This window comes from Salmo salar, chromosome ssa01 (assembly GCF_905237065.1).
Source record: "Salmo salar chromosome ssa01, Ssal_v3.1, whole genome shotgun sequence".
In the NCBI taxonomy this organism is placed as follows: Eukaryota; Metazoa; Chordata; class Actinopteri; order Salmoniformes; family Salmonidae; genus Salmo; species Salmo salar.
In genome coordinates, this window is record NC_059442.1 from 163,199,385 (window position 1) to 163,214,045 (window position 14,661).

The 14,661-nt window shown below is 42.6% G+C and overlaps 1 protein-coding gene across 2 annotated transcripts in view; it reads right to left on the minus strand.

Moving 5' to 3' along the window:
- LOC106571288 (cAMP-specific 3',5'-cyclic phosphodiesterase 4D) overlaps nucleotides 1-14,661 on the minus strand; it is a 388,079-nt gene that overhangs the window by 346,759 nt on the left and 26,659 nt on the right. For both annotated transcript variants that reach the window (XM_014144187.2, XM_014144196.2), the window contains exon 2: nucleotides 2,762-2,847. In XM_014144187.2, the coding sequence (XP_013999662.1) occupies nucleotides 2,762-2,847 (86 nt within the window). The remainder of the gene's footprint in view (nucleotides 1-2,761; nucleotides 2,848-14,661) is intronic.

Sequence of the window (14,661 nt, forward strand, 5' to 3'; positions counted from 1 at the left end):
TGACCCATACACAGACTCACACACACATCGTTTCTCGTTCCTATAGTGACACCCACATACATACAGACAAACTCACTTGAACATTGACACACACAGGGCCTCCCGAGTGGCAAAGCATCGCAGTGCTTGAGGCGTCACTACAGATCCCAGGCTGTTTAGCAGCCAACCCGGGTGACCCATGAGGCGGCGCACAATCGGCCCAGCGTCATCCGGGTTAGGGGAGGGTTTGGCTGGCCGGGATATCTATGTCCCATCGCGCTCTAGCGACTCCTTGTGGCAGGCCGGGTGCATGTACGCTGACTTCGGTCGCCAGTTGTATGTGTTTCCTTCCGACACATTGGTGCAGCTGGCTTCCAGGTTAAGTGAGCAGTGTGTCAAGAAGCAGTGCGGCTTGGCAGTGTCGTGTTTCGGAGGACGGATGGCTCTCGTCCTTCGTCTCTTTAGAGTCCGTATGGGAGTTGCACTGAGTTGCACTGAACAAAAATCATATAGGCCATCATAGTGCATTTGACTGGTTATAGATTACATTATTATTGTAAAAGCAACATGGTTAAAATTCACCCATAAGGAATGGGACATGCCATTAGACATACTATTTGCTGAGGGCCTTTCATTCATTGATGATTGACTATATTTACAGGGATTCACCATCCCCTTTCTTGTAAAGAATAAAGACTTTATAGAGCACATTATTTGATATTTTGGGATATTCATCCAGTCCATCACTTATGAGCAGTCATCAAGGACATAAGAGAAAACAATAACATTTGTGAGTATTGAGACACAGCCATTTACAGTATAAAGAGAAAACGAACATTTGTAAGTATTGAGACACAGCCATTTACAGTATAAAGAGAAAACGAACATTTGTAAGTATTGCGACACAGCCATGTACAGTATATAAATCCCACCACTAGACTTATGGGAAGGTAGTTAAGATGCTTTCTTTCATAAAGATGTTCATGAAGCCCTTTCATCACCCTGTTCACCTTGCTTATTTCATCATAACCAATAGGGATATTCATGTCTAATCTGCAGTTCATTTAATTACATTCTCCATCTCCTTGATCTGATCTAATCAAACAATGTAGCCTCGTCCCTCTATCCTACATTCCAGCATCACAGAGCACCTGGTGCGTGTGTGCATATGAGTGTGTACTTGCCGTCCATCAGTGGCACAGAACACTGGGAGGCAGTGTGATATTGTTGTGAGGTCAGGTAATGCGAGGTGGGTGTGGGAGAGGAGGTATGGATATTATATTGACAGGCGGACTCTGAGCAACATGCTCTCACAGTGTGAAAACTGTCAGAAGCATTACCCTTCGGCTTTATATATAAAAAAAATACACTCAGTGCCCTTTTCATTTCAGCATGCAGCAATGTCTGGAAAGAGGTAATGGGCAGTAGCTTAGAACAGTACTAGTGAGGAAACGGCCTTCAGTATCCAGAATATTCAATCAAAACTGGTATTCAGGCATTCCTAGAGCTTGGCTAAACCAACACTATGCACAGTTACTAGAGTCTGGGTTAGAAATGAATATGTTAACATTGTGTAAATCAACTAATCAGAACACTATCAATGCAACCAGTCTAACAGCACCATATTAATCCTTGATACTGGTTTTGATTGAATATAGCTTTTTTTTAAAGCCAGCAATTAAAGCACTGCAAAGCAATCAACTTTCCGATGCAATTACCAGCAAACGGGTCACCAAACATGACCCTGTGGTTCCCTAAGAATGCTTGACTTTGAGATTCGCCACAGAACTTGACACGTTGAATGACCTACCATTCTCTACCATCCCTGCTTTCCCCAGGACAGAAAGACATTTGTGGATCTCTTAATTGCTGAGCACTTTATGCGGTCGCATTTCGAAGTATATGCATAGCCTTTGCTCTGGGTGCCTTTTGCCCTCATTTAGTGGCATTCAAAATAAACACTGACGGGAGAGTGCACCAACGTCCTGGGTGATGCAGTTCTGGACCGACGGTGGATTGGACGGGAACAGACCTAGTGAGGGGACTATGGCTGCGTTAACACAGGCAGCCTGATTCTGATATTTTTTTCTTTTGACCAATCAGATCAGCTCTGAAAAAGATCTGATGTGAAAAGATCTGATGTGATTGGTCAAAAGACCAATTAGTGGAAGAAAAAATGTTGACTTCCTGTCTAAACGCAGCCTAAGAGTGTGACACTTGCGCCCCCTATCACGTTGGCTCTGGGAGAGTTTGAGAATCAGAGACAAACATGCTGGCGGGAGTTTAGCAGTCTGTTTACCTCTGACCTTCAAGCCTCTGAGTCATACCTCAGCCATTTTACTCTCTCTCTCTCTCTCTCTCTCTCTCTCTCTCTCTCTCTCTCTCTCTCTCTCTCTCTCTCTCTCTCAGTGCAATAAACAGCTCTTCCACTCATTAGATGAGGGGGTGAAATAGCTTTGTATGGATTAATGAATAGGTAGTCTTACAGAACCGTGCTGTCTGCAACCTTTGAATAGATCCAGAACCATTATGGTTGGATGACTGAGCTTTTCTCTATCTGGTCATAAGGATGGAATTAGATCAATAAAGCAAAAGAGTTCAGACGTCTTTGTTTGAGTTTTACAATGTGAATTGGCACCAAAAGTTTAAGACAATTAGATTCTAGCAAGCCTTCAAATGCTATTGTCATAGAATGTTTGGGGGACAACATTAGGATGATAGTTGAAATGGATGAACTGAGGGGAAAACACACAACAGTATAGAGATACTAAAATGGACTTACACTCTCTCTTCTGTCGTCTCTGGAATTCTCATTCTTTATCATCCTGGGTACTGCTCCCACTCCCGCTGTCAAAAGCCGCCAGAACCCTGGAGAACGAGAGAGAGTGGAGGCAGATGAACACAACAGCATCTCTTCCTGGTGTTTATTTTTGTATTGTATTCATTAGGTATCTATTTATTTATTTATTTGTACATAGCATAAAAGGAAAACAACAGATGTACAAACCACAAAGTTATTAAACATAATTGTGCTGGGGGGGGGGCGACCCAGAGAGGGTTCTCCTCAACCTTACAAAATAATAATTACAAGAATTCAATTAACACGAGGACAAAAAGGAGACAAACAGAAAAAACAATCTATTTGCTCTATTGTTATTTCTGAGTTGCCCCTGGCCCCTGAGCAGTATCCTACACTGGTCTAGGATATGTTTTATGTCTGAGTTGCCCCTGAGCAGGAGTCTACACTGGTCTAGGATATGTTTTATGTCTGAGTTGCCCCTGAGCAGTAGTCTACACTGGTCTAGGATATGTTTTATGTCTGAGTTGCCCCTGAGCAGGAGTCTACACTGGTCTAGGATATGTTTTATGTCTGAGTTGCCCCTGAGCAGTAGCCTACACTGGTCTAGGATATGTTTTATGTCTGAGTTGCCCCTGAGCAGTAGTCTACACTGGTCTAGGATATGTTTTATGTCTGAGTTGCACCTGAGCAGTATCCTACACTGGTCTAGGATATGTTTTATGTCTGAGTTGCCCCTGAGCAGTATCCTACACTGGTCTATGATATGTTTTATGTCTGAGTTGCCCCTGAGCAGTAGTCTACACTGGTCTAGGATATGTTTTATGTCTGAGTTGCCCCTGAGCAGTAGCCTACACTGGTCTAGGATATGTTTTATGTCTGAGTTGCCCCTGAGCAGTAGCCTACACTGGTCTATGATATGTTTTATGTCTGAGTTGCCCCTGAGCAGTATCCTACACTGGTCTAGGATATGTTTTATGTCTGAGTTGCCCCTGAGCAGGAGTCTACACTGGTCTAGGATATGTTTTATGTCTGAGTTGCACCTGAGCAGTAGTCTACACTGGTCTAGGATATGTTTTATGTCTGAGTTGCCCCTGAGCAGGAGTCTACACTGGTCTAGGATATGTTTTATGTCTGAGTTGCACCTGAGCAGTAGCCTACACTGGTCTAGGATATGTTTTATGTCTGAGTTGCCCCTGAGCAGTAGCCTACACTGGTCTAGGATATGTTTTATGTCTGAGTTGCCCCTGAGCAGTAGTCTACACTGGTCTAGGATATGTTTTATGTCTGAGTTGCCCCTGAGCAGGAGCCTACACTGGTCTAGGATATGTTTTATGTAATTATCTCCAACAATGCTTCAAATTAAGACAAACAAAAAGGATACCTGAAAGTGCTTTGTCAACCTTTCCCTCACATGTCGGCTAGGGTAGTTCAACTTGTCCCATATGTTGGGCTGAATTTCTATGAACTGAATAGAGAACATTTCAGGCTGGTCGTTTGGATTCCGGCCTGTCCTGATTTTATATTCTACTTGATTTACACTGACTACACAAACCATTAGGCTCTTTCCATGACATAGACTGACCAGGTGAATCCAGGTGAAAGCTATGATTCCTTTTTGAAGTCACTTGTTAAATCCACTTCAATCAGTGTAGATGAAGGAGATGATATGGGTTAAAGAAGGATTTTCAAGCCTTGAGACAATTGAGACATGGATTGTGTATGTGTGTCATTCAGTGAATGGTCAAGACAAAATATTTAAGTGAACGGGGTATGGTAGTAGGTGCCAGGCGCACCGGCTTGAGTGTGTCAAGAACTGCAACGCTGCTGGGTTTTTCATGCTCAACAGTTTTTCGTGTGCATCAAGAATGTTCCACCATACAAAGGACATCCAGCCAACTTGACATAACCGTAGGAAGCATTGGAGACAACATGGGCCAGCATCCCTGTGTTTTATACACCTTGTAGAGTCCATGACTCAACAAATTGAGGCTGTTCTGAGGGCAAAAGGGGGTGTAACTCAATATTAGGAAGATGTTCTTAATGTTCTGTTCACTCAGTGCATGTTGGCCTGCCTTTTTCCTTCAGTTCATAGCCCATGGCCATGTGGCTTTGCCACTACGGGCGCTTTTGGAATTTCTTATTAGAAAAAAGTATGTTTTTCTTGAAAAAAAACTTATATCAACAGAAATACCTCTGTTTTTTCAGGAACCATAAACTGGTATTGGCTGTATACTTATTCAACAATACTTGGATTTTAATCTGTTTTCTACTTGGATTTTAACCCGTTTTCCGAAAACACTTGGAGATTACCATCACATCATAAAACATTACATTTTAGTTTATGACTGAATGACAAGCACAATAGGGTTTGGCATTATTTGGCTTATCTGTCTATAGGATTTGGTACTTTGAACCAATAGATGTATGCTTAGTGTTAGTTTTGCCTGCCAGTCATCTTTATTTTTGACAGGCTACATTATAAATTAAACACACATTTTGGCTTGCTCTGAATACAGCAACCTTTCTCACACCATCCACTCTCTCACAAACTCCACAGGTGCATTGCATGGCTAAATGTAGTGATGGACGTTGATTGCCAATGCCACCACCACCTCCACATAACCGCCTCCATCCAGAGTTGAGTCCCTGCCGCTCCTCCTGCCAAACTAGTGTGTCCTCTAAGCCTTTCCCCCAGGCACTCTCCAGGACGGTACCTGCCAGAGCATACAAAAAAGCCCATCATGGGCAGACACAGACCTATTAACTCCTGGGATGAGGTTCTGGAGCTTTCCTGCAGCTCTCTAATTCTAATTTACTTCTGGAGCTTTCCTGTAGCTCTCTAATTTTAATTTACTTCTGGAGCTTTCCTACAGCTCTCTAGGTCTTATTTACTTCTGGAGCTTTCCTACAGCTCTCTAGGTCTTATTTACTTCTGGAGCTTTCCTACAGCTCTCTAGGTCTTATTTACTCCCAGGCAGAGAAGGCTAGGGGATAATTGCCAATGAATGGATATTGTTTTTTTGGCTTCTAAAGCATATTTAGATTGAGTCTAGCCTCCTGATTAGGTAAAATAGAGCTATATTTGATTGAACAATAGATTGATTTAATCTGTGTTGCAAACTCAAATAATGTTCTGTTGGAAGAGTTTTTGTGGTCTGGCAATTTCATTTGATAGGACATACAGCTCGTTATTCATTCCGATGCTGTCAACTTCTATAAAGGGGATTAATGTCCAATAATGTACGAGTATAATTCATCTTTTATTGGATTATAGTCCTTAACATTTGCATAGATAGATAGACAACGGTTAATTGGAGATGGTATAATATTTAGATATAGCTATGGAGTGCAATTTGTCAGCAAGCAGAAGTAGAAAAAGAGGAAAAGCAGTCATGCAACATGAGACGTTGTTTCTCATGGTGAATCATATGCAACATGACACGTTTCTTATGGTGAATCATATGCAACATGAGATGTTGTTTCTCATCGTGAATCATATGCAACATGAGACATTGTTTCTCATGGTGAATCTGGCTTGTCTAAATGTCCATACACTGAGTGAGAGAGAAGCTACTACTTCTCTGAGTGAGGGAGAGAGAAGCTACTACTTCTCTGAGTGAGGGAGAGAGAAGCTACTACTTCTCTGAGTGAGGGAGAAAAAAAACTACTACTTCTCTGAGTGAGGGAGAGAAAAGCTACTACTTCTCTGAGTGAGGGAGAGAAAAGCTACTACTTCTCTGAGTGAGGGAGAGAGAAGCTACTACTTCTCTGAGTGAGGGAGAGAGAAGCTACTACTTCTCTGAGTGAGGGAGAGAAAAGCTACTACTTCTCTGAGTGAGGGAGAGAAAAGCTACTACTTCTCTGAGTGAGGGAGAGAGAAGCTACTACTTCTCTGAGTGAGGCAGAGAAGCTACTACTTCTCTGAGTGAGGGAGAGAGAAGCTACTACTTCTCTGAGTGAGGGAGAGAAAAGCTACTACTTCTCTGAGTGAGGGAGAGAGAAGCTACTACTTCTCTGAGTGAGGGAGAGAGAAGCTACTACTTATCTGAGTGAGGGAGAGAGAAGCTACTACTTCTGTGAGTGACGGAAGGAGGCAGGGGGTGGGAGGGAGAGCCCACCGGGCAAAAACTGGTTGAATCAATGTTGTTTCCACGTGATTTCAACACCCCAAATTTGGTGACGTTGAATCAATGTGGAAATCTGATTGGATTTGCAAAAAGCCATCAACCTAAGGGGATTTTGTATTTTTCACACAACTTTTAACTTAAATCCAATGACATTAGGAATTGTTTTCGTTGATTGTAGGATGAATTCACATTACGCAACCCAATGTAAATCAAAACTAGACGTTGAGCTGATGTCTGTGCCCAGTGCGAGGCTACTACTTCACTGAGAGGGAGGTGCATTTATCACAACACAGTGGCTTGTACCCTCCCAATTCATCTTTTGTTGATTCCCTCCTCACCTCCTTCTCAAAATGCATTGGAAGACAAGTTGCAAGGGAGGGACCTTGGATCTTCTCCTCCCATATGGTTTGAGAAGGAGAGGACGCTGCAAGGAATCAAGGAAAGATGAATGGAAGTATAGCCAGCTATAGGATGTGACCTAGCTAAAGGTCATGACCAATATCTGGTGACAAAGCCACTTAATGGGGTTTCCAGCACACTACAGTTCAGTGTGCACACACAGAGGTCGTACCAGGACTTAGCTAGCTACTACAGCAACAGATTTACTTGTATTCTCAGAGGGCAATACGAGGGGGAGTTGTGCTGACGCTGTTGTTGCTGCCACAGTCCCATGCCCTTGAGAGCTCCAACCTTTTACTGCAGTGGGTTGAATCAGGGTCACACAGGGTTTCTTGGTAGTCTTAAACAAATCTACTTTGAAACAAAAGTATCAGTGGTGGGAAAAGTTCTCAATTGTCATACTTGAGTAAAAGTAAATATACCTTAATAGAAAATGACTCAAGTAAAAGTGAAAGTCACCAAGTAAAATACTACTTGAGTAAAAGTTAAAAAGTATCTTGTTTTAAATGTACTTAAGTATCAGTGGTGGGAAAGTACTCAATTATCATACTAAAGTAAAAGGAAATGACATAGATCAAATTCCTTATATATTATGCAAACCAGACGGCACAATTGTTTTTATTTACGGACAGACAGAGGCATACTCCAATACTCAGACATAATTTACAAATGCAGTATTTGTATTTAGTGAGTCCGCCAGATCAGAGGCAATAGGGATGACAACACATTATATTGATACGTGTGTGAATTGGACCATATTGCTGTCCTGCCTGAGTATTCAAGATGTAACAAGTACTTTTGGGTGTCATGGAAAATGTATGGAGTAAAAAGTACATTATTTTCTTTAAGAATGTAGTGAAGTAAAAGTTGTCAAATATAAAGAAAAGTAAAAGTAAAGTACAGATACCTAAAAAAACGACTTAAGTAGTACTTTAAAGTATTTTTATTTAAGTACTTTACATCACTGAAAAGTATACACCTCACACACATGATTACGCGCCTAAAACAAAAATACACCTGTACAATGTCAGATATAGAGTTGAAATGTGTTCCATTTTGAGTTTGCATCCCAATATTAAACGTATACATCACAGAAGACTGAAAAATATATATTTTTAAAGTTTTACATGGAAACACCAGATTTTTGACTGTTTTTTTTAATTTTTATAATGTGTATTAATTATGAAATTATGAAAAACATGAATAACATTCCACCCATGAGGCCACTAGGTAATTTGACTACGGGAAATGACTACTAACGGGCCTGGCTTGGTCACTAGCTGATAGAGCTGGTGACACAGAGGTTCTAAAGCATATAAAACACAATGAAATATACAGACCATACACAGTCTCACAGAGAGAGAACCAACAGGATAGCGGAGGCTGCAGCCCCAATCCAATTCCAAGCTGTCAGCTAAGATTAGGATCAGAAGGGGTCCATCACTGGGTCACATCTTCAGGTATAAGAGTTCGCTTTCAATTATCATCTAGTTTAAATGAGTGTCTACCTGCTAATGGAAGTTCAGAAACATACTAGCCCAAAAATGCCAGAATAAACTGATGTTCATTGTTAACTATTTATTTATCTTGATACTTATTTTGTATTTTGCAACATCATGAATGCCAACTAAACAATGCAAAATATATGTTCTACTAACCCAAGTAAAGCAAAAAAAGATATGTATTGGAAGTGTCACAGTGATGATGGTAGATAGTCACAATTACAAAAAGTGAGGAAATCCAACTCAAATCTTTTTTGTACAATGCAATTGTATTGCCAATGCATTTCACCTAGACAAAGTTACAAGATAGGATGGTCACATTTTTAGGTAATAATGCCTATCTGGTCCTGGTTTCTATGGAAACAGATGCACCTTTGTCCTACTTTTTTACTCTGTGGGAGGAAGAATACAGTATGAACATTGATTGCCCTCTTTAGTTTGTTTTGATGGATGCTCTGCCTAAAAGTAATAGAGTTTGCACAGAGTCCTGCCTCGGTGGTCAATAAAGAGTCTAGGATGCTGTGCGCGTTATATTCTGGGGGTGGTATTCCAAAGCAGAGGAAAGTTGAAATAGGATATTTGAATAGTGTGAATGTGTGGTGATCCTATGTGGAAGATCCGCATTATAGCGAGCTTGACATTTTAAAGGTGATTTCCAATTGAGCCGACATATATGTAAAATGGCGCCAGAGCAAAAGGCAGACGTTTTACGTACCCCCAACCAATTGTGTTTTTTAGTTTGTTTGTTTATCTGTGTTGTTTGTAACTTGTTTTTTAACTATTTTTGTACTTAATGTTGCGACTACCTTCTCTTATGACCGAAAATAACTTCTAGACATCAGGACTGCAATTACTCACCACAGACTAGCGTAATCCTTTTTCACAAATGTGACGAGCCCGAGGCGGAGGATATACGACTCCCTCGGGAACAGGCCCCGACCCCAGTGATCTGCGTGAAGAGGAGGCGGCGAAAGAGAGGCCAGAGGGCTGGCTGCCTTCTGAGGAGTAGGAGGTGATCGAATAAACCCCCACTCCCCTCAATTCTGCTCGCAAACATGCAATCTTTGGACAATAAAATGGACGAGTTATTGGGAAGATTAAACTCCCAATGGGACATTAAAAACTGTAACATCTTATGCTTCACGGAGTCGTGGCTGAACGACGACAATATCAACATACAGCTGGCTGGTTATACGATGTACAGGCAGGATAGAACAGCGGCGTCTCGTAGGACAGCTGTTGCACTATATCTAAGGAAGTCTCGAGCTATTGCATGATAAGCTGCAGACCACACTACCTACCGAGAGAGCTTTCATCTATATTCTTTGCAGCTGTTTACATACCACCACAGTCAGAGGCTGGCACTAAGATAGTATTAAATGAGCTGTATTCCGCCATAAGCAAACAAGAAAACGCTCACCCAGAGGTGGCGCTCCTAGTAGCCGGGGACTTTAATGCAGGGAAACTTAAATTAGTTGTACCTAATTTCTATCAACATGTTAAATGTGCAACCAGAGGGAAAAGAACTCTGGACCACCTATACTCCACACACAGAGATGCATACCAAGCTCTCCCTTGCCCTCCATTTGGCATATCTGACCATAATTATATCCTCCTGATTCCTGCTTACAAGCAAAAATTAAGCAAGAAGCACCAGTGACTAGATCGATAAAAAAGTGGTCAGATGAAGCAGATGCAAAGCTACAGGACTGTTTTGGTAGCACAGACTGGAATATGTTCCAGGATTCCTCCAATGACATTCAGGAGTACACTACATCTATCATTGGCTTCATCAATAAGTGCATCAATGACGCCGTCCCCACAGTGACCATATGTGCATACCCCAACCAGAAGCCATGGATTACAGGCAGCATCCGCACTGAGCTAAAGGCTAGAGCTGCCGCTTTCAAGGAGCGGGAAGCCTGGAAGCTTGAAGCTTATAAGAAATCCTGCTATGCCCTCCGACGAACCATCAAACAGGCAAAGCGTCAATACAGAACTAAGATTGAATCATACTGCATTGTCTCGACACTCATCGGACTTGGCAAGGCCTGCAAACCATTACAAAGGGAAACACAGCCGAAAGCAGCCGATTGAAACGAGCCTACCGGACCAGCTAGACTACTTCTATGCTCACTTCGAGGCAAATAACACTGAAACATGCATGGGAGCACCAGCTGTACCGGAAGACTACCGGAAGACAGGAAGGCTGCCCAGAGCCTACCTGCCTTCTATGCTAAATGCCTTCAATGCTCGCTTTGAAGCAAGCAACACTGAACCATGCGTGAGAGCACCGGCTCTTCCGGACAACTGTGTGATCACGCTCTCCGCAGCCGATGTGACTAAGACCATTAGACAGGTCAACATTCACAAGGCAGCAGGGCCAGACGGATTACCAGGACATGTACTGTGAGCATGCGCTGACCAACTAGCAAGTGTCTTCACTGACATTTTCAACCTCTCCCTGTCCGAGTCTGTAATACCAACATGTTTCAAGCAGACCACCATAGTGCCTGTGCCCAACACCACTAAGGTAACCTTCCTAAATGACTACCAACATGTAGCACTCACGTCTGTAGCCATGAAGTGATTTGAAAGTCTGGTCATGGCTCACATCAACACCATCATCTCAGAAACCCTAGACTCAATCCAATTTGCATACCGCCCCAACAGATCCACAGATAACGCAGTCCACACTGTCCTTTCCCACCTGGACAAAAGGAACACCTATATGAGAATGCTATTCATTGACTACAGCTCAGCGTTCAACACCATAGTGCCCTCAAAGCTCATCACTAAGCTAAGGACCCTGGGACGGTCCTGACGGTCCACCCCCAGGTGGTAAGGGTAGGTAACAACACACCCGCCACGCTGATCCTCAACACAGGGGCCCCTCAGGGGTGCGTGCTCAGCCCCCTCCTATACTCTCAGTTCACTCATGACTGCACTGCCGGGCACGACTCCAACACCATCATTAAATTTGCCGATGACACAACAGTGGTAGGCCTGATCACCGACAACAACGAGACAGCCTATAGGGAGGAGGTCAGAGACCTGGCCGTGTGGTGCCAGGACAACAACCTCTCCCTCAACGTGATCAAGACAAAGGAGATGATTGTGGACTACAGGAAAAGGAGGACCGAGCACGCCCCCATTCTCATCGACAGGGCTGCAGTGGAGCAGGTTGAGAGCTTCAAGTTCCTTGGTGTCCACATCACCAACAAACTAGCATGGTCCAAGCACACCATGACAGTTGTGAAGCGGGCACGACAAAACCCATTCCCCCTCAGGAGACTGAAAAGATTTGGCATGGGTCCTCGATACTCAAAAGGTTCTACAGCTGCACCATCGAGAGCATCCTGACTGGATGCATCACTGCCTGGTATGGCAACTGCTCGGCCTCCGACTGCAAGGCACTACGGAGGGTAGTGCGAACGGCCCAGTACATCACTGGGGCCAAGCTTCCTGCCATCCAGGACCTCTATACCAGGCGGTGTCAGAGGAAGGCCCTAAAAATTGTCTAAGACTCCAGCCACCCTAGTCATAGACTGTTATCTCTGCTGCCGCATATGGCAAGCGGTACCGGAGCGCCAAGTCTAGGTCCAAGAGGCTCCTAAATAGCTTCTACCCCCAAGCCATAAGACTGCTGAACAGTTAATCAAATGGCTACCCAGACTACCCAGACTACCCAGACTGAGTGAACGTAAAGAAGTGAGAAATTATAAGAATCTGCAATGTCCTTGTACTTGAAATGGCAAGAATGTATCTACTTCATTGTTTGTCTCTCTCTCTCTCTATTGTCAAACTGTCTGTGCAATGGACAGTGGCTGCTTTCTGGAAGAGTCCAAGAAGTAGGGCGGTCGACATGGTTAGAAATAGATTTGTTGTGATAAATTTAAGTAACATTGTTTCCATGGAAACAGACCTGTCCCTACTGTGTGTTGTTTACTCTTAAGACGTTTTTCAGTCCAAGGCTGACTGTTGACAACACCATCGTAGGTCAGTCCTCAACTAAACAGACAGCCATTAACATTGAACTATCCAGTGACCTTGCCGGTCTAGTGGTAATACCACAGCCTCTGACACATACTTTCGAATCCGGCCTACTACCCTTCAACCTATCTCTATCTTTCCCCACTGTCATCGTCTCTATATCATTTTAGAAAACACCTTCAAAATAAACATTGAACTATCCATGGGCACATTTGACGTCTGAGGAGAAATATGATGCCAGCTTTAGGATCAACACCACCAAGTCCAAGGCTAAACGGTTTTGTTATTGCTCTCAGCAAGAATGAGCCTTTAGAATATCTTATTATAAAGGCTATACTATGTTTTTTGTTTTTCTAACACTTCTTTATAAGACGTAGATAGCTGTTATTTAGTCAGGATCTTGACAGTATATGAAACATTTTTATAATTAATTTCTCTCCAAAGCTTATATGCTTTAGACTCATCATTTTTACTAATATATTGCAATATTTCAAAGAGAAATGTATACTGTTAATTCCTGATCCAAAATACTGTACATATACATTAAAGTAGAGTTATGTTAAAGCTAGAGTCCATAATTGAAACAATAACATTTCGGACACCCGCCTCTGTTTTGGTAAAAAGCTGAGTAAACATTTTCAAATTCATAGACAACTCTATGGATACAAGGACTGACCATACATGACATAACAATGATAGTTTTATCCATGTTTTGAGGCTATACAGTGTTTATTTACATTTACATTATTTGCAAACATTGGAGTAAAACAAACAAATATATTTTCAAAAGTCAACATTTTTTTGAAGCAACTAAGGATTCTAGCATTAATGCAAACGAATGGGAAATACCATTCAACACAAGCCCACAAGCAAACATCTATGTCAAAAAAGAATTGTGAGGGAGTGCACACTGCTTTTGATGCAGAGTGGAAACTATACAGCAGGTGTCATTGCAGCACTCTTATACGCAGTTTCCTTTGTGGAACCATCTCCTACTTTAGCCTTGCTCTGAACTGTTGTACAGTGAGGGGGAAAAGTATTTGATCCCCTGCTGATTTTGTACGTTTGCCCACTGACAAAGAAATTATCAGTCTATAATTTTAGTGGTAGGTTTATTTGAACAGTGAGAGACAGAATAACAACAAAAAAATCCAGAAAAACGCATGTCAAAAACGTTATAAATTGATTTGCATTTTAATGAGGGAAATAAGTATTTGACCCCCTCTCAATCAGAAAGATTTCTGGCTCCCAGGTGTCTTTTATACAGGTAACGAGCTGAGATTAGGAGCACACTCTTAAAGGGAGGGCTCCTAATCTCAGTTTGTTACCTGTACAAAATACACCTGTCCACAGAAGCAATCAATCAGTCAATCAGATTCCAAACTCTCCACCATGGCCAAGACCAAAGTGCTTTCCAAGGATGTCAGGGACAAGATTGTAGATCTACACAAGGCTGGAATGGGCTACAAGACCATCGCCAAGCAGCTTGGTGAGAAGGTGACAACAGTTGGTGCGATTATTCGCAAATGGAAGAAACACAAAAGAACTGTCAATCTCCCTCGGCCTGGGGCTCCATGCAAGATCTCACCTTGTGGAGTTGTAATGATCATGAGAATGGTGAGGAATCAGCCCAGAACTACACAGGAGGATCTTGTCAATGATCTCAAGGCAGCTGGGACCATAGTCACCAAGAAAACAATTGGTAACACACTACACCGTGAAGGACTGAAATCCTGCAGCGCCCGCAAGGTCCTCCAGCTCAAGAAAGCACATATACATGCCCGTCTGAAGTTTGCCAATGAACATCTGAATGATTCAGAGGACAACTGGGTGAAAGTGTTGTGGTCAGATGAGACCAAAA